The sequence below is a fragment of the Enhydra lutris genome, unplaced genomic scaffold, assembly GCF_002288905.1.
Source record: "Enhydra lutris kenyoni isolate GAN:26980312 unplaced genomic scaffold, ASM228890v2 scaffoldscaffold7, whole genome shotgun sequence".
Lineage (NCBI taxonomy): Eukaryota > Metazoa > Chordata > Mammalia > Carnivora > Mustelidae > Enhydra > Enhydra lutris.
This window is the reverse complement of record NW_019154091.1, coordinates 8,386,607-8,411,066: the sequence shown is the minus strand read 5'-3', so window position 1 is coordinate 8,411,066 and position 24,460 is coordinate 8,386,607. Positions and strand designations below refer to the sequence as shown.

At 42.3% G+C, this 24,460-nt stretch overlaps 1 protein-coding gene across 3 annotated transcripts in view; it reads right to left on the bottom strand.

Annotated features, from left to right (window-relative positions):
* Positions 1–24,103, bottom strand: part of LOC111142139 (netrin 4) — a 114,146-nt gene extending 90,043 nt beyond the window's left edge. For 2 of the 3 annotated variants that reach the window (XM_022495120.1, XM_022495121.1), the window contains exons 1-2: positions 23,155–23,362; positions 19,832–20,361 (exon numbers count right to left, since the gene is read on the bottom strand). In XM_022495120.1, coding sequence (XP_022350828.1) covers positions 19,832–20,361; positions 23,155–23,209 — 585 coding nt within the window. In that variant the 5' untranslated portion in view covers positions 23,210–23,362. Of the gene's footprint in view, positions 1–19,831; positions 20,362–23,154; positions 23,363–24,048 lie in introns of those variants that run through there. The other variant, XM_022495119.1, reaches the window with a different exon arrangement.
* Between the last annotated feature and the right edge of the window lie 357 nt (positions 24,104–24,460).

The window sequence follows — 24,460 nt, the reverse complement described above, 5'->3', positions numbered from 1 at the left end:
GTTTTTAATGTGGGAAGGTAACTGACAATAGCAGTTACTCCTTTCTGAGCAGAAGCAGAAATTTCATTTCAAACTGAAAACTTCTAAGATGTTGCAACTTCTGAAGCGTCAGAAATGAGAGAAAAGGAAAAACTTTTCTGATTAAGGAGATCAGTCTGAATACTTAGATATAATTACTCTTCCTTTCTTATTCCTTCTCTACCCATATCCCCTTCCTTCCTAAAGGGAGAGGATCCTACTTGAGATTTTTCACTTGAGCAAATGAAACTTGCAGATGCAACTGCTTTTGATATAATTTGTTGCATTTGTAGGTATACTTAGTATTTAAGGAACAAAACCTATAGTGTTGCAGATATCCTTTTTTTGTCCAAAGTAGATGAAATTACAACAGCTCTGGGTAGCTGTTTTGCTTACAGAATTAAAAGTTCCAAGGATTTCACTTTTTCCATGCTATCATTCAACATGATCAGAACAAAGTTGTTTACACTCTTCTATGCTTCAGTCACTTAATTGTGATATCAGGGTAATTTAATGCATAATGTGAAGTTATACATGTAGTAAAAGTGAATTTTCCTACAGCAGGACAACAGAGATATTCCTTTAAATGAAGTGCACTAAGAGTCATCCTTGGATCTCCAGTTTACTTATAAAATCCAGTCACGTTACAAAAAAGATAAATTGTTAATATCCAATTATTGTTAATATCCAGAAATTCTCTGGGTCTGCCTAACTACATCTACATTTCTGTAACCACATAGTTCCTTCCTTTTACCCCTTCTTTAAGAGTAAGACAACTCTTAAACTTTAACAAGACCAAATGTGAATGAAATTACCCTTTGGGGCAAAAGATTTCAGCCATTTTTTTTTCACATTAAAGGCCTTAAAATGTTTTTATCCCCTTCTGTCTATTCCCTCCATTAATCTTCCTTATTAAAATGCATGCATGCATTAAAAATAAATACCTTGTTAAAAATATTATAATAATGTTAAAAATAAAAACTTTTCCTAGCTGGGTGCCATAGAAAACCACAGTTGGCAAATAATTTGACTTTAAAACTAGCTAACTTATTGAACATGTGTGTGCCTATTGGGGGATTTCCATAATGCAGAACTACACTAGAATGTGCTTTCAACTTTTTATTCAAGACAACCAAAATGTCCTGATTAAGGTTTAAAAAAATATCAAACTTTAAACACTGTTACCCTGGTGGGGAGATCCTGGCTACCAAACAAATAGACTTCAAAGGGACCTCCCAACTTTCTATAAACCACAGACAAATGTTTGCTATTACTATAGTACTTGGATAGCCTAGGGCCACTTTGTCCTTCACTTGTCGGAGACCTTGAAGATAGGATTAATCACTACCATGAAAAGGGTTTCCAGTAGAGATGAATCTCATATACCTTTTCCCCTTAAGTTCTAGTTTTATGCATAAAGATTAGCTGCAAGAGTTAAATTATGGAAGAGACCTGAAAGCCGGATGAGAAGACAGACTTGCAGCAATAAAGACCAGTAACGGGCTTAAAAAGCAAAAAAACAAAACAAACAAACAAACAAACAAAAAACAAAACAAAAACAAAAACAAAAAACCCCTCCAAAAACAAATAAACAAACAAACAAAATATACTACTTTCTCTACCTTGACTGATATATAGTGAATTACAATCAGTTCAACCAAAGGGCTGGTGACTTCATTTATATAATTCATAAAATAGAAAACAACAAATTTTTTAAAATTAGTCTATGTTTCCTTTGGCTCTAGATAGAGGTTATTTAGAGAAGAGCTAGAAATACAGAATTTTTCAGAATGCTGAAACCATTGGTTTACAGAGCAAAGAGCTCACTGTAGAAATTCTGACTGTTTTCTAAGGAAAAACAGGCCAACAAATTCAATCTCATTTCAGTTTTTGAGAATTTCTTTCTTACTCGTTAGAGAAGAAAAAGGCATTTCCAAGCTGATAGCTTGCAAGCTTGCTAATATAAATTCTAATTGTGTCTCATCATCAGTGGCATTTTTGTTTCTAAAATTCCAGGCCTCTGTTCCATTAAAATCACTTATTTATTAATTCAACCATTACTTAACCGAGGAAACACCATGTCAGGCATTGTGCTAGGTACTCTGGATACAGAATTGAGTAAGAAACCCAAGAATGTATAGGACATCAGTTGTTCCCTAATTCTCAGAAACTGAGCTCTGTCAGAAGTCATGCTAGAAGATACCTCAAGATATTTTTAGAAATCAGAAGAGAACACAAGGCCATTTAACCCAAATTTCTCAATGCAGGACATTTCCTCTAGAAGAGCTGATAAACCATCCATTCTCTGCTAGATCCCTCATGGGGCAGCATGTTTCATTTTTTTAATGGTTCTAGTTATTTAAAAGTTCCTCTGTGTTAAGCTAGGATCTGTCCTCTGAAACTTCTAGTACTGGTCTTGGACCTATACAAAAATAAGTATATTTTATCTTCAATAGGGAAGTCCTTCAAATACTTAAGGCCAGCCATCAACTGAACTTTTATTCTCCAGGTAAAATATTTGCAGTGTCTCATATCACATAGTTTCTAAACTATAGCTGAGTAGCAAATGACCCCAGTTTTATTTATATATGTAAGCTACTGATGACAATATTTTCCAGACATTTTCCTTCTGTAAGATGTCAAACAAACCCTTAATCAATTTCTGAGCATTCCTTTTTCTAATTTTATTTTACTTAATCCAAATGCATTTCAAAGTTTTTTTCTGTAACCTAAGCACATTCAGATTTTTAAAAATTTATAAAACTCACCTACAGCAGTTTGGGAAGAAATGGGATTGACAAGTGGAGACAGTGGTGTGAGAGGAAATAAATGAATTCTCTATGAGAATATCATTCATGTCAGCTCTTGGGCACCCATCTCCAATCACGGTAAAACAGGGAGGCAAGATTTAGGTCCAATATTATTGTTTTGGGAGGTGGGGAAGGGGAAGAAAGAATCACTTTAAAATCTCAGTAGAATGCCATGATACCTGCATATTTCTGTAGCATCTGTTCTTACATTATTTAATTCATGAAAATATAATATTTCTGGTTACACACCAACTAAAGTGACAGGTAAAGTTGAGGTTACAAAGGGGCCGAGTGGAGACGGCAGCAGTCTAAAAATTCAGTAGCTCCTAACGAAGGAGAATCCATTCTCCTTATCATCAGAGAGAGGAAGAGAGGGAGAAGCAATAGAAATGATGCAGGTGACTGGCTGGAAACTGACCAGGGGATTAAAATGGTCTTTGAGGACAATAGTACCAGGGGCCAGCCCCGTAGGTAATATATTCTCCCAATTACACTCACGTTACCCTCTAGACCATCTTGAAGTAGCTAACTGCTTTATCAAGTGGACTTTTTAAAAAGGAGAATTAAAAAGGAGCAGAAATAATTTATCACTGAACTCTTGACCGTGAATTTCCATGTGCACCTGGGGCATATTTTATAAAGTTCTAGGAAAACAGGTGTGTGTGAGTTCTGCCTACAGCACTGCAAACTGATAATCTTTTAAACACAGCTCCTTAACTTGAGCAGGACCTCAAGAAAGATTTTTTGCAAGCATATTATTTTAAGATCATTAACAACAAATCTGCCACGCAAAATCACAGAGTATATGTTCTTCACAAAAGAATGAAGGCAATTCCAAATAGGGAATCCAGACAAGAGCCGGGAACCTAACTGCTTGTTCAATCTGAGTTTGCTACCGAGCAACCTCTTACCAGGATTACTTGGAAATTCCTCCGTGAGTCTGAAATACCAACAAGGTGTAGGTGGATGCATTTTTTTCAGTTTTGATAAGAAATTTTACTTTACACTCATACTTGTGTCTTACTGTAACATTGCCATCTAAAAATATCTTTAAAAACTTAGTTCCTTATCTTGTACTTGACATAATACCGTTTAAAAAGAATCTGTAGAGTCACAGTAGATATGTAGGACTAAATATGGAATGGAGAGACATGAAGTGTCCTTTGTACATCTGATTTGTTCATTTTTCTCTAAATCTAATTCCTTCCAGTCTCTTTTTTGCCTATGAAGATGACTCGGTTACTGCTTTAATAACAAGTATATAATTCCTTTTTATTATTTTTTAATTTTTTAATTAACACATAATGTATTATTTCCCCCAAGGGTACAGGTCTGTGAATCATCAGACTTACACACTTCACAGCACTTACCATAGCACATACCCTCCTCAATGTCCATAACCCAGCCACCCTACCCCTACCCCCACCCCCCCAGGACCCCCCAGTTTGTTTTGTAAATTCTTTTTGGTTTTGTCCCCCCCCCGATCCCATCTTGTTTCATGTTTTCTTTCCCTAACCCCACAACCCCCCCCCACCCTGCCTCTCAAATTCCTCAAAGCAGGGAGATAATATGATAATTGTCTTTCTCTGATTGACTTATTTTGCTCAGCATAATACCCTCTAGTTCTATCCACATCATTGCAAATGGCAAGATTTCTTTTTTGATGGCTGCATAGTATTCCATTATATGTATATGTGTGTGTATATATATATATATACCACATCTTCTTTATACATTCATCTGTTGTTGGACATCTAGGCTCTTTCCATAGTTTGGCTATTGCGGACATTACTGCTATAAACATTCGGATGCACGTGCCCCTTCGGATCACTATGTTTGTATCTTTAGGGTAAATACCCAGTAGTGCAATTGCTGGGTCATAGGGTAGCTCTATTTTCAGCTTTTTGAGGGACCTCCATGCTGTTTTCCAGAGTGGCTGCACCAGCTTGCATTCCCACCAACAGTGCAGGAGGGTTCCCCTCTCTCCGCACCCTCGCCAGCATCTGTCATTTCCTGACTTGTTAATTTTAGCCATTCTGACTGGTGTGAGGTGGTATACAAGTATATAATTCTTTACATTCATTTTATCTACTATTAAATGACTAAGCTGATGTTCTCGGTTTGTCCGTCCAAAAGCATTAAGCCAAAATACAGACCTTCGGTGCTCTTGGAAACATTGACAGCTGACCAGTGTTAATATACGAAGTGTGAGTTAGGGACTCACAAATGGTTTGTGCTCTAAATTTTTTTTTTTTGTAAGTCATAGCCTAGGCTTTAGAATGCATTTTGTCTATTTTTGCTTACTACTCTATCCCCAGAGCGTGGTATAGTGCTAGACACAGAGTAGGAACCCATATATTTGGCTGAATGACTAGATAAAGTGGCCCCAAAGTTTACTTCGCTAATAATGTAATTGAATTACATGACTATGAATAATTAGTATTAATATAGTACTTTTAGCCATTTATAAAACACATTTATATATGGCCTGTCTTACTCTTTCTCACTTTGATTCAATTTACAAATGAAGAATCTGGAGCCCCTAACTGAGAGAGAGAGGCTACTGAGAGGTTCGAGTGTAAGATAAGGGAGTTTGAACTAAAGTGGTGACAGTGCCGGTGAGAGCTAACTTACAGACGGAACCACCGGAGCCTGGTAAGGGACCAAACGTGGGACTCCAACTCCTGTACATGTGCTGCCTCATTTCATCCGTTGATATTATGAACTACACATAAAATGTCATCTCTAATTACAAAATAGAGACTCAGGGAATAGGGACTCATTTCTTTTTCCCCTGCCTCCCTTTTCTTTAACAGTTAAGTGACTTCCTCTTGCTCAATGGTTAAGAAGAAGGACCACTCACTTTGCAAAAAAATGAGAACCCCCCCAAAAAGTTTACACCAAAACTGAGGACTGCTGCCTAGCTGGCCAGAACAACGCGCTGTGACTAGCTAAGCAGTGCTCACTCCAGGACCTGCGCTATTGGTGTTGTGTGGAGATAAAGGATTTTCGTAGTCATTTACTACTCGATGGAATGATCTGTGTGTTCAGAGGTAGGTGGGACACTAGAGTCCTGAAACAGACCTTTGAACCTATACACGATCACTCAGCCTTTCCTGACACATTCCATGAGATGAGAAATGCAGGGGAGCCCTCTGTCTTTTGGATACATCCAGTTTTTAAGAAAGTCTTTCTTTGGTCATAATCTTGCCTTCTGAAAGCATCAGAGTCCATTTAATCCCTCTTCAAACATCTGAAGAATGCTAGCAATTCCTGAACATCCATAAATCCTCTCTCATAAGCAAAATATCCTGAGTTAATTGTTCATTATATAATGAGATTTCTAATTGCTCTCACCAGTTCAGCTTGGCTTTCTCTAAATAGGAATATCTTGACCTGAACATAATATTCTAGCTATGCTTTGATAGGAGAACACAGCAGAAGGACTAGTCTCTCCTTTGTTTGAAACATTATTCTATTAATGTAGCCTAAGGTAGCATTAGCTTTTATGGCAATCATGATATATTGTTGACTCACAGTGAGATTACAGTCAACTGAAACCCTGAGGCCTTTTTCACACGAATGGCTGATAAGTCACACCTCTCTGGTGGTAGTACAGTTGATTTTTGGAAAAGAGGAATTGACATTTATCACTATTAAGTTTAATCTCATAAATTTTGCCCAAGAATTTTTCACACCGCTCCCTGAGTTGTTTTTTGTGAACAGTTCCAATTAGGCTATCCCTACCCTGAAGAGCTATCTATTGGTCTCCACCACCTACCAGACTGAGTCCAAAATATGGACACACTAGACCATTTGTAGTCTGACCCAATCCCCCAGGGCCAGCCTCGTGTTTCCCACATCCCTCACTCTTCCTCACTCCCACCATACTGTAGGCTCCAACCATTCTGAAAGTTGACTTTCCTTATACAGGTGCACTTTTCCATGGAATTCCCTGCCCCACCTTTCAATTATTATTCATCCTTTAAAAGACAGCAGTTCAGAAGTTTCAACTGGGGAGCCTGGGTGGCTCAGTCTGTTAAGTCTCTGCCTTTGGCTCAGATCATGATCTCAGGGTCCTGGGATGGGTCCCACACTGGGCTCCCTGCTCAATGGGGAGCCTGCTTCTCCCTCACCCTCTATCCCTCCCTGCTGCTTGCATGCTCTCTCTCAAATAAATAAATAAAATCTTTTTCTGAAAAGATTATTTACTTATTTGAGAGACAGCAAGAGAGAGTACAAGTGGATGGCAGGGGTGTTTGGGAGAGGGAGAATCAGGCTCCCTGCCAAGCAAGAAGCCAATGCAATGTGGGTAGATCCCAGGACCCCAGGATCATGACCTGAGCCAGCGGCAGACGCCCAACCAACTGAGCCACCCAGGCGCACCAAATAAATAAAATATTTAAAAAAGAAGTCTCAATTGGACAATAAACTCCTTGAAGCAGGAATATACTACTATGAATTTCAGGCAACAGAAAAGAGACACAGCTTCCAAATCTTACTTTTTTTTTTTTTTTTTGAGAATTTTTGTCTGTTTTGTCAAAGGAAATAATATTTAAACTTCTTTCTTCAAAGCTATGGAAAGCAGGTTAACAGAAACAGCAATTCTTTGGGAGAGGAAGTAACAAGCGTTTCAGTTTTTCTAAGTGAACGAAGTACCTACCCCAGTTTGTCCAGAGGCAGTGCCATGAGGTGACTGTTCCCTAGAATCACGAAACAAACACCCCTGCACCCAGCTTAGCATTCTGAGAAGAAACCCAGCTGGAAAAACTGCAAAAGCGTAATCAGGAGGCCCTCTGTGCGATCATTCTCAATGATACTGAGGAAAAATTAAACAAAATTCCCCAATTAACTTTCCATGCATCCTTCACTGGCTTTTGAGGGGTGGTGATAGATTTGTACCTTTCCATCTGTGCCAGGCCTTCAGAGGTTAGGAATAGAGCCTATGGTTTGGGTTTGCAAAGACACAGAACCGATGACGTTGTCCTTGCTGAGAAACTGTACTGATCAACTGCCTTGGATCTGTCATCCTAAATGGTAACTTAGGGGACATGCAGCAAGTTTTCTCCCAGACTGTTCAGTGTATCTGCCCACCACAGACCCTGCATACAAGCGCCTCAAGCCACAAAAAGCAGTAAGTGGTTATCACTGATAATATTAACAATAGCACCTCGGAGTTCATTTACTTAAAAAATATCTATTTACTATGTCAGGCAGCATGTTAGATGCTAAGATAGTACGTCTCAAAGCGCGACCTGAACTGCTTGAAGGGGCTCAGAGAACAAGGTGATAAATGCTACGACAGAGGTGAGCACGCGCTATGGGTGCACCCGTGTGGCACACATGTATGGTGCACATAACCCAGATTCTTCGGAAGAGGAGAAGTATAAGCAGCCCTTGGGGATGAATAATCTAGCCATCAACCCACCCACCCAAAAAATATTTGACTGACAAGTCAGCTAAGTGAATGAGAGGTAGGACTTGGGAAAGGGAACAGAAGAGAAGAGAGGAGCATCAGGACAAGGAAGCACGTGTGTCAGTAGGTACAGCTGGAACAGGGCAGATGAGGCCAGGGCATTCGGAAAGATCCCGGCATGCCACAGTAAGCAATGTCGACTATGTGGTAGGGGAACTGGGCAGTAAGCAGAGAAGTGACATTTCGGATTTTAAAGAAGCCCCTTGAGTGTGGCATAGAGAACAGATCAGAGAGCAAGCATGACCGAACAATGAGAACATTCAGAAGAATACTGCAATAATGAGTATAGGTGACAAATCACGGTGACTTGCGCCAGGACGGTTGTGTATGATGGAGAGAAGCAAGCATACTCAAAACAGACCCCAGGGGCAGAACTGGATAGGACCTGGTAAAAGACTGCCACTGGCTGAGGGAGAGAAAGGAATTGAGAATGAATCTCAGCTTTTGCCCTGATGGGCTGTTCTGGGTTAGCCTGTGATGCCATTCCCACAAGTTTTTATTTTCTCAGTGAGATAGGAGGCAAGTTCTTTAGCTGAAAACAAGAGGAAGTGGGGTGGTGGTGAGGAGGGGTGTGAGGGAGACGAGAGAAGCTCTTGAAGACTCACTACAGGAATGAAAGAGGGCTGAAGAAAAAAGGATTTCCAGGGAAACTTGAGGGCCAGATTAGACTGGAAAACATAAATTCATAGCAGTATCTCTCAGCACAATTGTGTGTTAAATTTTTCCCAGCAGAGTTCAGCTGTCTAGCTGAAGGAGCAAGAAGGTGAACAGTAGAATAAGAATGTGATGGGAACACAAGGGGAAAATGGAGTTGAGAGAAGCGACTGAAGATTCCAGAGAGAAAATCATGGGGGCAGGCTCGGTTGTCATGTTCATTTTCACAGACAGGTTCATATTTTGAGCCAGAGAAGAGATAAAAGAAGTGGTCTGATGTGGAAGAAACTCAATGCTTTGAGGAAAGAAATGAAAATTTCAAAGTAAAATGGCCATAAATAACACATTGGAATTGATAGCACACATGGGGAGGAAAGGAGTTGGGGAGAGGGAGCTGACAGTTACCTTGTGATTTTGGGTTTTTTGTTGTTGTTGTTTTTGCAAACTATACCTCCTCACTACACGCCACCCAAAGGAACCCCAGTGGGCTTACATTCTCCTGCACTTTGATAATCATCATGAAGGAAGCTGTTACACAGGGGTGAGTGTTGCCCCCCTTTGGGTGTGTCAGGGTAGGAAGCAACAAAGATAAGGGTTCTTGGGGAGTGCCTGGTTCTTCTAATAGATCATTGGTTTGAAATGTCCTTCATTGACCTTTGCTTTCATATGGAGATAGGGACAGAAGTCACATGAGAGAAATATAGCATGGATTACAAGAGAAATTGATGGAAACCCTCAAAGACCTCTGAAGGCTCAGATCGGCTAGAATAAAGGGAAACCATAGCCCTTAATGGAGATTAAACAGTTTAAGAGAGTGACTATATTTTCTCCAATCTAATTTTAAATGTAGAAGCCCTTTTCAGTGGCAGCCAAAAGATACAGTGTTAGCACAAATGAACATGATGTCATGTAGAAAGCATGGGAATATTTTGCACAATTATTTTATTGTTTTAGGAACTGTAATTATAAGCGTAAAGTAATATCAGCAAACACAGCTGATGCCTGAAAAGGCTTCTGTTCCTCTATCATTTGCAGGAAGGTTAGGAAGAGAAGAGAAACATGATGTAGAAAGAAGGTTGGTGTTTTGTTTTGTTTGTTCCTTAACAAGACAAACAATCCAGGAAAAGAGTTTATTTGCTCCTTAGAGATACAGAAAGATCTCTATGCAAAATGCTTGGCACGTTCTACCATGATCTCCAAATGTTGGCTTTCTGTTCCCCTCCTTGGCAAAATAATTAAACATCAATACAGTGAGCATTAATTAAAATATTAATAACACATTTTAAAAATTGTGACTGCATTTATTTTTTTTTAAAGATTTTATTTATTTGACAGAGAGAGATCACAAGTAGATGGAGAGGCAGGCAGAGAGAGAGAGAGAGAGGGAAGGAGGCTCCCTGCCGAGCAGAGAGTCCGATGCGGGACTCGATTCCAGGACCCCGAGATCATGACCTGAGCCAAAGGCAGCGGCTTAACCCACTAAACCACCCAGGCGCCCTGTGACTGCATTTAAATGGGATTAACCATATAGTTCCTGTGCCCTAGGTCGCTGCCTGTCATCGCATTCTGCAAATCAAATTTCACAACACACTAAGCAGGAAAAAATGTGTACAATGCTACATTTTAGTTTCCGATACTGTGATGGCCCAGGGGCACTCAAAAATAATTTTTTATAATCATTCTAAAAAATTGCTCCTGCAGCTGCAATTTTGAGTCAGAAGAGGGTAAAGAGTGGGATAGGTCAAGAGGAAATGGAATACAAGGCCCTTAAAATCTGAAGGTCACTAAAATCAACTTTTCCCTTCAGTACTCTTCCCTTTCCTTTTTCCATCCTCTTTCCGAATGCAGTCAGCACTTTCTCTTTTCCCTATGCGTTCTGGTCTTTCGGTGACCTAAAGTTGCAGCCCCTATGCCTTCCTTCACACTTGTCATTTTAGAATTTGCACTGGCCATCCTGACTGTGGAAAGGCAATGTTATTCGATGCATGCTGTTTCTTAATTAAGCAACCATTGGACCCCCAGACTGGCAAGACTGGTTTTCATATAAGCCTTGGGATTTGCAAGAGCGTTTTTTGTTTGTTTGTTTTATTTTTATTAATGGCAGCATTACTGGACGGAGTTTGATCCTCCCCGGACTCAGTTCTTGGACTTTCCTCTTTTCCATCCACATCCACTCCCTGATAATCTCATCCAGTTTCAGGGTTTTCAGTATCACCTCTACACAGATGACTCCCAAATTTATCTATGTAATACTGACCTCTCCTCTGAATTCTACACTCACAGATCTAGCTGCCTACTTGGTATCCACTCGTATGTCTCATAGGCAACTCATACTTAGCGTGTCCAGTAATGAGCTCCTGGCATTCCTCTCCAAATCTGCTTCCCTAGAGTCTTCTCCACCTGAGTAAATGGCCAGTCCATTCTTCCAGGTGATCAGACTAAAAGCATCCTTACTTCTCTCTTTCTCTCACACACTCCATCCCACCTGTCAGCAGATGCTGTTGGATCTTTCCACAGAATTGATCTCGAACTCAACTACCTTTCACCGTTTCCATTGCTCTCCTTTGTCCGTGCACTGTGAGATCTAGCCAGAATTATCACAGTAGCATTCTAACTAGTCTCCCAGCTTCCCTCTTTGTTTTTTTCTTAATACATAAGCCAAAGTGATCCTATGAAAAATAAATTCATCTTTTCTTCCCTCTGCTTAAAACCTCCAATGACTTCCAATCTCATCCAGGGTAAATTGATCTTATAATAACAACTTATAATACTTTATAGTCCAAATTGGGACTACTTGGAGAATGAAAGGGGATTCTAGAAATAATTAACAGGCTTTAACTGATCTGAGTGTAAATTTGGGCTATCCTGACACCTACTCTGAGGCATCACCCTCTAAATATCTCTCTGACCTCTGACCTCACATACTATGCTGTACCTCCATCCCTCTGTTTCATCACCAGCCTCCTCATTGTCCTGGTGACATCAGGCACACTTCCTTGGGGTCTTTGCTCTTTCCTTATATGTCCACTGCTCACTTCTGCTTTCCTTCAAGTCCTTATTCAAAAGTTCCAGTGAATTCTTTCCCTGGGAGTTCTTTCTAAACACTAAAAATCTCCTTCCTACTTTCTAGCCCCTTCCCCTGCTTTATTTTTTCCCTTACACTTACCACTGTCTAACATTGAGTATATTTTATCTTGTTTAGCATCTTACATTTAGAATGTAAGCTCAGGGGTAGGAATTTTTTTATTTTTTGCTCTGTATCTCCAACTCCTAAAATAATGGTTGGCATATAGGAGACGCTTTATAAATAATTATAGAAAGAATAAATGAATCATGACTACTTTGAAAAGCTTAGCGCTTAGCACTTAGTAGATGTGTAATATCCAACATAATAAACATTCATATGATTCAGTATGATTCAATTCAATAAATGTATTTTGGACAGTTATGCCTTGCAGAGATCTGTGCCAGGTACAGAGGCTGGGGGGCTGGGAGCCACAGGGCACACACAAGGGTAGATGCGACAGAGTTCCTCAAGAAGCGAACACTATAGGAGTAGAAGAGATAGGGGACATGATATGGTTATGTGCGAGTGACAGAGTACATGGGGGTGCAGAGGAGGGAGAGGGTTGTATTTACTGAGTTTTCAGACACTTCTGATTACTGATCAGAAGCAGTAACTTCTGTATTCTCTGTCATGATTCATTTTCCTCATCTTCCTAAGCCCTCAATCCCTATCACTGCCATTCTGGTTCTAGGGTTCTCCATGCCGTGGTAGGAAGCGCCTCTTCTATGCCCAGATGTACCTGACCCCCAGGTGCCTGCTCCTCGTCTGCTCTTCAATTTCTGGCCTTAATTTTTCAATGTGAATCATTCGTTGCTAACTCGGCATTTTATAATCTGATTTCTCAAAGTTTCCAGAATATTTTAACAAAATATTGGCAAAGTTAAACCATCTAATTGAACAAAGGCATAGCAAACAGATGCTAACAGACTTTTTTTTTTTTTAATAGCTAGAAAGGAGGTATTTTTGGAGGAAGAGTCTATTCTTTGAAATCAATAAATCAAAGTTTATTGATTTAATCTCTGGGGTGGTTCTAATTTTTATGTAGCTTCTTTAAGTAATTTTAATTAACAACTGCCTTGTGGATTTTTTTTTTTTAAACTAAAGGCATTTTTTTTTTTTTCCTGAAGAACACTGTTATAAATTTCTGGCCCCACCCCTACAGGAAAGGAGTATTCCAGGGTGTGGCTAATTGAAACACTCTAAACAAATATATACAACATTTTATTTTCAAGGAAGTTCAACAAAATTATACCTAGGAATATGCTTCAAAGCAAAACATTAATACACAGGATGAATAACTTGGTAAGAAAAATGACTTAAAGCAGCTACTAGCTAGTTTACTTTTTAAAAAATTTTTTTAGCTATAATAAAACCTAATCATGTAAATAATTTAAAGGCAAGCTGATAATCCCTGCTCTGGCGTGGGTTGGCTCATTTCTTATTTGAGTCTGACCAAGTTACTCTGACTCACTAAGTCTCAGTTTCTTTTTCTGTAGAATGGGGTTACTACTGGACCTAATTACCAGGGTTCTCGTGCTAATAAGGGGTATGGTGCTCTCTACAGAATGCCTGCCACATGGGTGTTCGCTGCCCCCTTGACTCACGGCATTGCTACTGCGACAATCAGCACAAGCAGGTTTCAGTGATTAAGAAAACACAAGGAGCTAACCAAAGAGGAGTGTTTAGAAAGTATTCCAATTCATGTATTACGTTATCTTTTCAGCTAAAAGTCTAAATATTGCTTAGCATATTGTAAATGTAAATACCTGCAAAAACCTGATTAAGTAATTAATCATTTTCTGCACACTTGTGCCAGTGACTTTACCACAAGGTATTGAAATGTAATCTTTTCTGTGCCAAAGAGACATCCTTCAAAGAGACAAATGATTACTCAGATTTTGAAAGGCGTGTTATTTGCACAACGTATCTGGGAATTAATCATACACTATCTCATATTATTTAATAAATCAGCCACCCCAAGGATCATGTTTAAGTTCTTACCCAGTAGATTGTAAGGACAGTAAAAGAAAGGAATGTATATCTTTTTTGTATCTTTCACACCACCTGACTTGAGACAAAGGAATTTCAAACTATTATAGTGGAAATAGCACTGGGCTACAAGTTAGGAAACAGATTTCAGCTGAGTAATTACAGACAAGTCATTTAACTCCCTTTAGGCTTCAGATTACTCATCAGTCATGTGTTTTTCCATCGATGACATGTAGGTTCCTTTTCAAATGCTCTCATTCTAAGAAACACTTGCAAGAGGAATTTTTCACAATGCTTGTCATTATAATACACAACTTCATTTTTCCATATCTACAGGTTGAATACACGGGACCCTTAATTACAGATTTTGTTCACTCAGAATAACTTGCCAGGAACTCAGAATTCTTGACTATTCCATCAAACACGAATCTTTCAATCTGTTTAGAAACATCAAGCCCTCCTTGCTAGCACTCCCCATCCTCCACCTTGTTTTCTTTTCCTTTCTTTTTATTCTTATTTCTTTTAATTTAATTTAATTTAATTTGGTCCTTATCACACTCTGACATACTGTCTATTTTACTCAAGTATTGGTTTTCTGTTCTCCCTCCAACCCCCTCCCCCAGCACCTAAGCCTCACGGGAATGGGGACTTTTATTGTTTTGATTCGCCACCATATCCCCAGCACCTGGAATGGCATCAGACACCTAACAGCCCAAAAATTATTTGATGAACAAATGAATGAATAAACGTAATTTAAGGTCCTTCATTAACTGCCTTTCCCCAACCACAGCTTATTTCATATTTTTACCAGTTCAATTTCTCCATGTTAACCAGGGTTTCTGAATCTTATCCCCCTCCCCGAGGCTTATATTCATTTTCCCCCTCTGTGTCATCTAAGGATATGCTCTTCCTTGTCATCTCTCTCATCTGTTCATGCTCATTTATTCAGCTACAGATTTACTGGATGCCTCCTGTGATCCCAGCAATGTGCTTACATGCTGGGAATACAGAGGCAAATAAGGCCGGCACAATCCTTCCCTGGTGCTTCATTTGAGACCAGCCTTCTTCTGTTCTTGGCTTCTCTGTGCTGCTGCCTCCCTTTGAATGTTTTATATTCATAGTGCCCTGGAGGGAAAAAAAAGTCTGTGTGGTTTGGTTGGTTGCTATCCAATTTTGAATAGAGCTTTTCTAGCAGTAAGTTATAGAGCAAGGGGCAGCAATGCTCGCTTCTGAGATGATGACTCCATCACCCTAGAGTTGCCGTGGGGTCGCTGGAACATTGCTGTCTCCTGAACAGTGACGACTGAAACTCCCTTTGAATGAAGCCTCACTGTGCAGAGCCTAAAATGATTTGCTGTAACTCACTTCCCTCTGTTTTCTGTACCCAGAGGGAGTCTGACAGTGCTTCTCTGAATCCCCCCAAAAGCTGACCTAACCTCTCATCTTTAGCTTCAAAGTTGTTATTACCCACGGCTCCAGCTCAGTAGAAGATGAAGCCCCCAACAGGCAAAGAGCTTTGATATCAAACCATGACAAGCACCAGGCCTCTCTGTGCCTTTTTAAAAATTATTGAGGTATATGTGAAAATTGAGAAGTATGTATATTTAAGGAGTATGATTTGGCGATTTGATGTACACATGCGTTGTGAAATAATCACCATGTTCAAGTTAATTAACGTACCCATCACCTCATTGACCACTTTTTTGTGTATGTGTGGTGAGAATCTTGATATGCCCTCTTAGTAAATTACAAACACACAAGGAAGTGTTGGTAAGTATAGTCACATTGCTGTACACTAGAATTTATTCATTATAAATTCACTAGAATTTACTCATCATCTCCAGAATTTATTCGTCTTGCATAACTGAAACTTTGTCCCCCTTGAACAACATCTCTCCCATCTGTCCTTTCACCAGGATTTGGGGAGCATTAACACCTCCATCCCAGCATTTTCCAACTTGTAATCTGGGGATCTCTGGGGTTCTGAAAGCTAGTAATTGGAGTTCTGCAAAAAGAGGGTTGCACTGGGTAAATAAGTTTGGGAATATCACATCCTATATTTCCCACTTGGGAACACAGGTCACATAATGAGAACATTTATGTATTTACAGGTGTTAATTTTGCTAAACCCACTCAGTGTTTCTCAACCTAGTTTGGTCATGGAACCTTTTATGCCCAGAACACCAGTAATACTCAGAGGACACTCCTGCTCAGGAGAAAGCTGTTTGGCACCACTTTTTTCACCTTCATGTCACATCCAGATGAGTAACAAATGGTTGTGACAGAGTGAGCAAGAAGAGAGATATGCAGACATCTCTCTGCAAGCAGTTCTTTGGGGGTCAATAATGACAACAGAACATAGTTTTGTGGAACAAACGCTAGACTTACAGTTACAAGACCCATGATTTAGTCCTACGTCTGCCATATAACTAACTAATGCAATGTTGTTGGGAAAATCGCTTCACCTCTGAGCCTTGGTTTCCTGTCCTGCAAAGAAGACACATTGTAGGAGAACCATTCATTGTAAATGCTGACTAGTTTAGGAAGTTGTTGTATAGCAGATTTAACCTTGATTTAACTTGATTAAAAAAGTATCCTTCTGGGAGGCTTTTGAGGACTGTATTGTTTTTAAAAAAGATTTTATATATTTATTTGAGAGAGAAAGTGTGTGCAAGTGGGGAGGAGAGGGAGAAGCAGGCTCCCAACGAGCAGGGAGCCCAATGTAGGACCCTAGGGTCATGACCTGAGTTGAAGGCAGACACTTAACTGATTGAGCCACCCAGGCACCCCACGGGGGCCCATATTTTTGAAAGTCCTCTTTCAGATGTCTGGTGCCTTCAACTCTGAAGATGGAGGTATCTGATTTCTTAGACATGAAGCTGCAGGTCTCTCTAAGGCCCTAAAAATCCAAAGAAGTATTTTGGAATGAATAATGGAAACAAATTAAGTCTGGGATATATTTATGTTAGCCTGAGTAGGAGGATAATACCTAGAGAAGTCCTAAGCAGTCTTATATTGAATGGAGAAAGATAGAGGTCTATAATAGTATAAGTAAGCAACAAATGAAATTTGAGATGACTTATTTGGCCCTAGGGTAACTGGCTTATTTTTCTGATCAGACAGTTTCCAAAGATGGAGACTGGGATAGAGAGTTGTACTGCAAAATTAATCTGTGGTTCAGCACTAACTTATATTTCACAGCAACACAGGAGACATAGGTAGTAAATACCTCCAGGGAGGTGTCCTCTGAACCTTATGTTTGAGGAAGACTCTCTCTACTTTCCAACTCAGGAGGGAAAGATTCACTCCCAAACCTGTGCTCTGAAGGGAAGAAATTCTATGATGGTTTACTGTATGCTTGCAAAAATACTTGAGAGGGAACCAGATGGCTCTTGATTTTTTTTCTTGCCATTGAATTTTAAGTCTACTGAAACAAACTGGATATAAAAGGTAACTAAAACTGGATATAAAAAGCAAAATATCTAACACAAATTTTAGTCTCTCTGTGCTTGAAATTTGATATAATAAGCACTGATGACAATAAGTAGTTGGGCTTTAAAGAAGATAAGATTTTGCGTCCACTCTGAGTTAAATAAATGTTACTTTAGTTATCTCTAAGTAATTGCTGGGCCATTGTAATACATTCAATGTGATATTTGCTAAGCAAGCATGCCTGCCATCTGGTTACTGAAAGACTGTATTTTTGCTGCTTCATAGATACACATGGCCCAGTAGCACTGAGATGTAGGGAACCGATATGAGCGTGTGGATCAATTCCAAAGCAATTTGAGAGTTCAAGCCATTCCCTTGTTTGCAACACAAAGTGTTCTCCACATAAGAAAACAATGAGTCTAACTTATCCGTCTCTTCCTGTCCTGGTATCTTTAAAAATGTCCATCGTGACAGGGTGCACATGGGTTTACAATATGAAGCCAACTTTATTATTTATTTAAGATTTATTTATTTATTTGAGAGAGAGAGAGAAAAAGAGAGAGAGAGCATGAGCAAGAAGGGCAGGGGGGAGAGAAGAGAATCTCAGGCACCCCACGCAGGGCTCCATCTCATGACCCTCAGCTCACGACCTGAGCCAAAACCAAGTCGGATGTTTAACTGACTGAGCCACCCAGGTGCCAACTTTAGAGACCAAGAAGAAGAAGTAGGAAAAGTCATCTGTTGGCTGTTTGTGCCACTCCCACTTGGTTCCCATGCCAGCGGCACTGTGCCCGGTCCACAGACAGCACACCAAAGAAGGAGCTGGGTAACATGGCTAAAGTCCATATGTGACTTTGGTAGCAGGGGGAAGAAGTTCCCAACAGCTTCTTCATTAGGCCGCTCGCAAGCACCCCTCTCCTCAAACCAAAGGCAGAATTAGTGGCACTGACTACAGTCCCTAATACATAGCAGGGGCTCCTAAGTGTTTACTAAATACAATCATCTGGGAAGCCGGAGAACAGTAATACAAAGGACGGCTAGGACTACTAGAAGAGAGCATATCTTAGTCTTTGTAGCTATTGTACTATAGACATTGGACATATGCCTCACACGTAGTCCAGGCTCTCTCAGCTTTGCTACTATTAACACAGGAGGCTAAGAATTCTTTGTTGGGAGTGGCAGTGAGAGTGGTACGACCGTCTTGTAGGAGCTTTAGCAGTCCCTGGCCTCCACCCACAAGATGCCCACAGCATCCCTCTCCCAGCAAAAATGTCTTCAGCCATTGCTAAATGTCCCCTGGGAGGGTCCAGGGGTGGAAAAATCACCCCTACTTGAGAAGCACTTATTTCGTCTGTGGGTTCATGACACGTGCCAGAATTAGAAAGATTATATTCTCTCTTCCCTTTTTTCCAGAATCAACATTTTTTAAACATGATTTTATTTTTTTAAGTAAGCTTTACATCCAACATGGGGCTTGTACACATGACTCTGAATGAGTTCTGCCGACTAAGCCAGCCAGGCACCTGTCTGAATCCATATTTCTTGATCTACATGATGGTATTTTACATTCTTAATCTGATTTCACTTAACTTAGTTTTCTCTAAATGTTTTCATAATGCTATACAGGGGTGAGGGGGATTTTCTAGGTATATCCACATAAGTTAAAAAGACCTGTTTTCCCATTAGGGAAGGGGAAATATGAAACAAGGAGAAAACAGTCCATACAGAAATTGGACTAGTAGCTAAGGAGGCTGTTTTGCAAAATGAGGTTGAGATGGTTTTGGGCCCAGGGTAGATAGAAGTCCCTAAACTGCAACTGTGAGTCCAAAAAGAACTTTTGTATCTTAAAAGACACTACCCTCATTTGTTTGCTATGCATTCTTGTAATCTTAACAATAAAACTCCACTGTTATACAAAAGTATCCTTCTGACAAACAGATTTTTTTCTCCCTTGGCTTTAGTTTTATTTACTTCCTATTTATGTTAACAGTTTCAGGAAGATACCAGCATGCATGGACTCCAGGAACCGGCTGTCTCAGTAACTCCTGTTCCTTTGGAATTACAGTAAGAAGTCTCACTAACTGAAGAAATCATTAGCCCTTTAAACCTCAAAGATAGAGTGATGATGCCATGTGTCTACTCTTCCTAAAATTAAGAAAATTAAAACCTTTGAATTCCCAGCCAAACCCAGCCAGTGGACAACCTGCTTGAAAATGACTACACATCCATATCTAAGGGTGAGAAATAATTTATGACAAATAAAGCTCATGAAAAATTCTAATTTCATTCATGTTGCTACAAGTACACCTTCATGCTTTAAAAAAATGTGGGCTGGTAACATTTTTCTACCTTACTTAGAGCGTGGAGTTAAACGCGTGCTCTTACCTCTCCTCCAGTGCACGGAAAAGGATTGGAGTATCTCGAAGTGCAAAGAGCTCCCTTCTTGACGACATCATCTTCCAGCCCAAATGTAGCTGAGCAGTTTGTGGCAAAGTACTTGTAAGGCTTCCATGTCTTCCCAAAGTCCTGGGACCGGTCCAGCACCATGGCTGCTGGCCTGGGGGACTTGAACACCATAATTAGATGAGTGAAGTAGAATTCAGCTTCCAGGTCTAACTGGATCTTTTCCCTGTGCACATCCTCAGCAGACTGCCACCACGTGCGGGGAAACCTGAACGATGAGTCTGCCATGGCGGCTGGCAGGTGAGCCAGGTGAGGCTGGGCGGCATTGCATTTGTCACATTTGGGCTGCCGACAAGTCAGATCAGCGTTCTCACTGTAGGAGCAGTACAGCTCAGTGGCGTTCTGGCCACAGGTGGTGTCCGCCCAGAGTTTTCTCCCTAAAGCCAAGTTTCCCATCCGAGGGTTGCAGGCTTTTTCACAGCGGGAACTCACTCCGGCTACTCCACTCAGTCCTAGGAAAGGGAAAGCATATGTTATTCAAGACAAACCCATCTGGAAAGCTCTTCTGTCTTCAACGGTCAAGTCATCCCCAAAGAGCTTAAGACTTTCACTAAAGAGGAAATTCTATCAAACTGGAGCACAGAATACTGTCCTGCATTTCCAGTGCGTTTTTCTATATGTGTGCAAGCATTTCATGGTCAGATACACGATTCACATAAAGGGGGTAAAATCACACAGATAAAGGGTGAGAGAAAGGAAAAGTGAAACACTGGGGGGGGGGAAGATATTGGCCTGAACTTTTTAAGTACTTTGCTTAAAAAGTACATTCTATTCCCTATATTTGAAATACGTGTTTGTTTTGAAGTAGGACTTAAATAATCCCTAAAAACAATAATGTTTTTAAGATCACCAAATTTAGTCTTTCAGATATAATTTGAGTCCTTAGCATTATCTAACATGCTTATTAGGATGCTTTAAGGAGGAAATGTTTTATTCTATTATATTTTTAATCCAAAAATGTGACAGGACAAATTCCCTAGGAAAAGCAATACGAGATATTTATCAATATACAGTGGGATCTCACTTAGGGAGGCAAAATGAGAGACCACTGGTGCTCAGATACATAATATCTATTTTTGATATTGAGTAAATATAACTAATAAAAGAATCTCTAAACTGCCAAATGGCAGAAAAGCTTATTTGACATGCTCTCTGCCTCTTGAGGGCTTCTACCTATGACAGATTATATAGTAGTTGCCTGTTTGCTTAACAGGAGAATGTTTACAGTCTGGCAGCCACTAACAGCACCTTTAAACATTATCTGTGAACTAAAACACCTTCTTAAAGAAACATGTGCTTCCATCCAAACAAAGGTCCAACAGACTTTAATGTTTCAAAATGACTTAAAATGATAAACATTATCCTCTTATTAACATCTTGACTACGTATTTTAATCCTTTAATTTGGGTTTGTCATGTTAATTATGAATACCTTAAGCAAAATCATCTATTTTAGAAGTTAAACCAGAGAAGGAAAGAAGGAAAAGGAAGTCAAACCCCAAATTCTGGCTAATTGAACGTTTCTGCTTCTTAAGAGAGAGCACCTCTGAACTGTTATCACTGGGCTGTTGGAGAAGCCAAATGACAGCTTAGACTAAAACAGAGACAGACATTTCACACACTGACTGACAATCACCAACCCCACATAGCCTCTGCAACCAAAAGAAAGGGCTTCTTTAGGCACGTTTTTTTAAATGTCAAATTCAAAGTGCATTATGCCCAGTCTCTGTTTGCCACTGTTCTGATTAGCGGCAGCAACAGTTGCTTGTGGCCAGATCACCCAAACACACAGTGAGCTATGACTCACCTGCAAAGCATTTCAGGGAAAATCATATACTGCCCGTACAAGTATTTTTGACTTGAAACACTTGCCTTGTGATATTTATTTACAACCTCTTGATTGCTTGCATGTTTTTGCCATAACATGGTTTGAAAAGGGAAAGATTTAATAAAATTCACTTTGTGGTTGGGGGAGCATGCATAAATGCAGGCAGGCGTGCATCCCTAAGAAGAATTAAAGTAAAATCTTAGACCTCTAATGGCTCCTTGGGGGAAAGTACTGGATCGTTTTAAATGCCTTCAAAGTAGTAAGTACAGAAAGGACTGGAGCCAGATAAATAATTGGTAGGCAAAATACTTGGAGCTCCGCAAAGAAGTGACTATCCAAGCATAGCAAGGATGCTCCTGAATCTGGCGGATTGGGGTGAAGATTCTAAAACTTTGCTTTACTGTTTGCCAGCGTCTCTGGGGGGCAGAGTGGAAGAAGGGAAGGTACAGGGCGCCAATGTTCTCTGTCCACCAGTCCGTCCCTCCAGCCCACACTCCCCTTTCTAGAGCAAAGGAGAAACGTTTGAGAGATTGGATGCGTGAAGAGTCAGTCCCTCACTTTCTTTCCCCCTCACACAGTGAGCTGACCTTACCCCTGACTAGAAACCAGGTGACCCTCAAGGGGGAGGGAGAGGAACAGAAGGGGGGCTCCCGAATTTAGAAACGGCGCGCTGGGAACGGGTGGCCAAGGACAGCCTAGGAAAGCGGGGGTGGGAGCAGGAGGGAGAGAGCCTCTGCCGACACCTTTGCCCGCCGTCCAGTTACCGAGACAGAGAGCAGACCCGCCCCCGACCTCCCACGGAGCCTCAGCCAGGGTACCAATTCCCTAGGGGCGGCCAGCCAGCTCGTGCAACCCAGGGTGATGACCACCTATCGTCCCAGCCCGGGGTCTCACTGCGTTCCAGCCACTGCCGTGGAGAAAGGGCACACACCCCACCCAGGTGTTCCTACCTGGTTCCCTAGTGCCCAGCATGAGGTGGGGGACTGCGGCGATCGCTCTCCACGAGAGAGCAGCCGAGGCCCACGCGCGCCCAGGGTCGCTGGGCCATCCCTCCCCATCATTCCTCAGGCCATGAAGTGCCGGGGGATGGCGAGCTTGGTCCTTTGTTCCTCACAAAGTGGAATAGCAGTTTTTCGCAAGCTCAAAACGAGAAAGAAACCAAGGCCGTGGTATCTCCGGCAGGGCGCACCCAGGATATCGGGTTATCTAAGGGCATGTGTATCGCAGTTGCAAAAAAATCAATAGTATTTTAAACTGCAGAGACCCGGGGGAAAGAGACGGAACATGGCCACTCATTTCATCCTCCGGAGCTGAGCTTAGCGCTCCCAGCCCGCACTCCCCTGCACCCCCGAGTCCCGAGGTAGGGAACAGAAAGAGCGAGGGAAAGGGGGTGGGGGCCCAGCAGCGTCACCACCCACCTGCGGCCACCGCGGAGCAGCCCCAGAGCAGCAGCAGCCGCGCGCAGCTCCCCATGGCCGGGAGGAGCCGGGAGGACCCGGGCCGGGCGGGTGCGGGAGGGAGCTGAGCCCTTTCGGTTGTGGGATGAAGCGCCAACAGTCCTCGGGAAGAACTGGGGCTCTTTATTTCTTCCCCCTCCTGGGGCGCCAAGCTCGGTCAGTGGGCGCCGGCTGCTGGGAGCCGCGGGCCGGGGCCGCGCCGGGCGGTGGGGTGACCCTCGCGCACCGGCCTGGAGGGGCCCGGGCACCTCAGGGGCGACGGGAGCCCCCGGACCATAGCCGGCCTGGCCGCGCAGCCCCTGCGGAGCGGTCCCGCGGACTTCTCCGCCGCTAGCCCGGGGCTCAGCGCCCGCAGCAGCCGCTGAACTTTGCGAGACCTTTCACTTCCCGGCCGCCGCCGCCGCTGCTGCCTCCCGGGCGTCCTCCTCCGCTTTTACCACCTCCTCTCGCTGCCGAGTCTCGGTCCCGTCCTTCTCCATGGGCAGTTCCATGGGATGCATTTTTATTGCACCGACACCGCGGCGCTCCGGTGCCAGCCCTCCTCCCCTTGCACCTCCACCCCTTCCTCCTGCCCGCCCCCAGCGCTCGCTTGACAGCCGGGGCGGTGCAGCCTGCGCTGCCGGGTCGCCGCCGCCGCCGCCGCCGCCGCGCCCCAGGAAGGGTCTCCCGGCCCCTCAGGCCGCCCTCGGAGCCTCGCTACCAGCTCGTTCCGCCCGCCTTAGCCCCCGCGGGTACGGGTCACCTCGGCCCCCAGCTTCCCTCGTGCTCCTCCCGGCGCTTGCCCTGCATCTCCCTGCGTGACCCCCCTGGTGCCCTTCAGCACCCACAGGCCTCTTCTGGGAAGCAGTCTCCCACCTTCTCCCGGAACATTCCAGAGAGCAGTTGACTCCCTCTTGATCAGGTCAGGACATGCCAAGGGGCTTAAAAAACCGCGAAACAGGCTAGCGCCTCCTTCCCACATCCCCCAGCAAAACAAACCCTCCCCTCCACTCCTCATCTCCGCCACCCCTTCTCCCGGAGCCTCTCAGTCCAAGAAAGGAACCCCCCAACCCGGATCTGGGTCGTGGGCTTTGGAAAGCGCACTGCTAAGTGGCCTTCGCTGCTTCTCTGCTGCCTTGGCGGGGGGGCGGGGGAGCCATTTGGGCTAAACAATCAATGCTTACTTTACCAGAGGTGTATCCATTTGGATGTAAAAAGCGTTCCCTAATTCAGACCCAAGGTGCTAAAAGAAAAGGGTCACAGGACTGGCTAATGGGCAGCGTAAAAC